The 1829-nt window shown below is 45.3% G+C and overlaps 1 protein-coding gene across 3 annotated transcripts in view; it reads left to right on the plus strand.

The window, feature by feature from the left end:
- Positions 1–1829, plus strand: part of AKT3 (v-akt murine thymoma viral oncogene homolog 3) — a 383708-nt gene that overhangs the window by 370759 nt on the left and 11120 nt on the right. For all 3 annotated transcript variants that reach the window (XM_006898067.1, XM_006898066.1, XM_006898068.1), the window contains exon 12: positions 1179–1281. In XM_006898067.1, the coding sequence (XP_006898129.1) occupies positions 1179–1281 (103 nt within the window). The remainder of the gene's footprint in view (positions 1–1178; positions 1282–1829) is intronic.

Below are 1829 nucleotides of genomic sequence, written 5' to 3' on the forward strand. Positions count from 1 at the left end.
TCGCAAGTGACTCGACGGCACATAACAACAACAACAATAATCCTCGAGATCTTGAGATGACTGTGCATTAGGAGCATTGGTGAGAAATGAGAAGTGATTGGTGACATGCAGCATAAATCTCATTTTTTTAAAATATGCTTTTACTTGAACTTCCCCCCCATATTCAAAAACATGATCTGTTTAGAGACTAATTTAAAGATTTTTCCTTAATTATTTAATATAAATTTGGTAACAGAGTGGGAAAATGCATTGATTGAAAGCCAGTTGTGTGGTTTTGTTTCTGCACAGTTTTTCTAGAACATACAAGTTTCTGTTATTCTGTCTTCTGTTTTCATATCCACATGAAAATGTTACTCTAAAGCTCATATCTTCAGTCCTGAATGGTGCTCATCAGCATGTGCTCAGTCCAGGTAGAATTCCTGTCTTCAAGGAAGCTGGTGGGACCACCTGCCCTTGGAGACCTGCGCTCTAGAGAAGGGCCCTGTTCTGGGCTGAGGTGTTGACATGTGTTCTTGGGGCTCATGGCCCTAGCTCCTGCCCCCAGACACCCCTTCACGCCGTCATGCCCTCTGCATGTCCTGGGTGGTGAGGGCTACTGTCAGTGCACAGACAGAGTCATGCTCTTCAGTCTCCTAGAGGGTCTGCTGAAATCATGGATAAAGCCTTTGCATTTCTGCAGAGAGCCATGGATAAAATGTTTGTATTCCATCCTTTCAGGGGCTGCCAGGAATCCCCAGACCAGGGAAGAGACAAGAGGCCCCAGGTCTCTTCAGAGTATAGAGACCACACTGTAGCCAGCAGCTGTGGTCTTCAGTTGTTTTAATGATTATGTGCTCAGCCAGGCGCCCAGGAGGCAAAAGCTGGCAAAGTGGTGCACTTGTATATAAAGAGTCTGCATTTTACAGAGGTCAAGCTGCACATGGCACAAGTCAGGAGGACTTCTCAGCTGCCCCCGCCTGCCTACTCTCTAATTTTCCCTTGGTCTGTTCCCATGCTCTCGCATTTTGCACAGAGTAACCCCGTGCCTGTCGGCCTGCTGCCTGGGCAGGCCATGCCATGTCTGCCAGTCATGTGGGCCATGTAGTGATGATTCAGTTATTTCTCACTGGTTTCGTCTGTGCTATGAATTCTCTTAAATGCACATCTACTGAAAGTACCTTTTTTCTTTCTTCCTGTAGCTTGTACCTCCTTTCAAGCCGCAAGTAACCTCTGAAACAGACACCAGATACTTTGACGAAGAGTTTACGGCGCAGACAATTACAATAACACCACCTGAAAAATGTAAGTGCATCTACAGAGCAATGAGAATGTTCTCATGGAATTTACAGGAATTCCATAGTTTCCAAATGAAATTCCATGGTGAGGTATACATCCCTTTAAGGATGTAGTGTTCACAGTGTAGAAATATAAAAAAGTAACTTCAAAGAAAAACATCTCGGGATGGAAAAATCACACAGGGAGGTGGAGTCGACTGAGAATTACAGACTAAATTTCACTCTCATCATCTCTTTCTTCCTCCTTCCCAGTAGATTGTTTTGACGTCAGCTGAAGAGACTCTGAAATTGAGACTGCTCCCATTTCCCACACCTGGCCCCTCACGTTCTACCTTTCTGTCTTTTGCCAGCTCTGCTTGTTGGCTTCGTTTTCCAGTTCAGTTTCAGTTGCATTACTGTTCTGTTTAGCTTTGTTGAATCAGTGAGCAGCTTCGGGAACACCATGGTTAGAAGCATGTAACTCTTAACCGGAAGGTCAGCAGTTTGAAGCCACTTGCTGCTTTTCAGGAGGAAGATGAGGCAGGCTGCTCCCTTCAGGGTCCCAGACGTGAGGAC

This window comes from Elephantulus edwardii, unplaced genomic scaffold (genome assembly GCF_000299155.1).
Source record: "Elephantulus edwardii isolate Elephantulus edwardi_28Jun2011 unplaced genomic scaffold, EleEdw1.0 scaffold00219, whole genome shotgun sequence".
Lineage (NCBI taxonomy): Eukaryota > Metazoa > Chordata > Mammalia > Macroscelidea > Macroscelididae > Elephantulus > Elephantulus edwardii.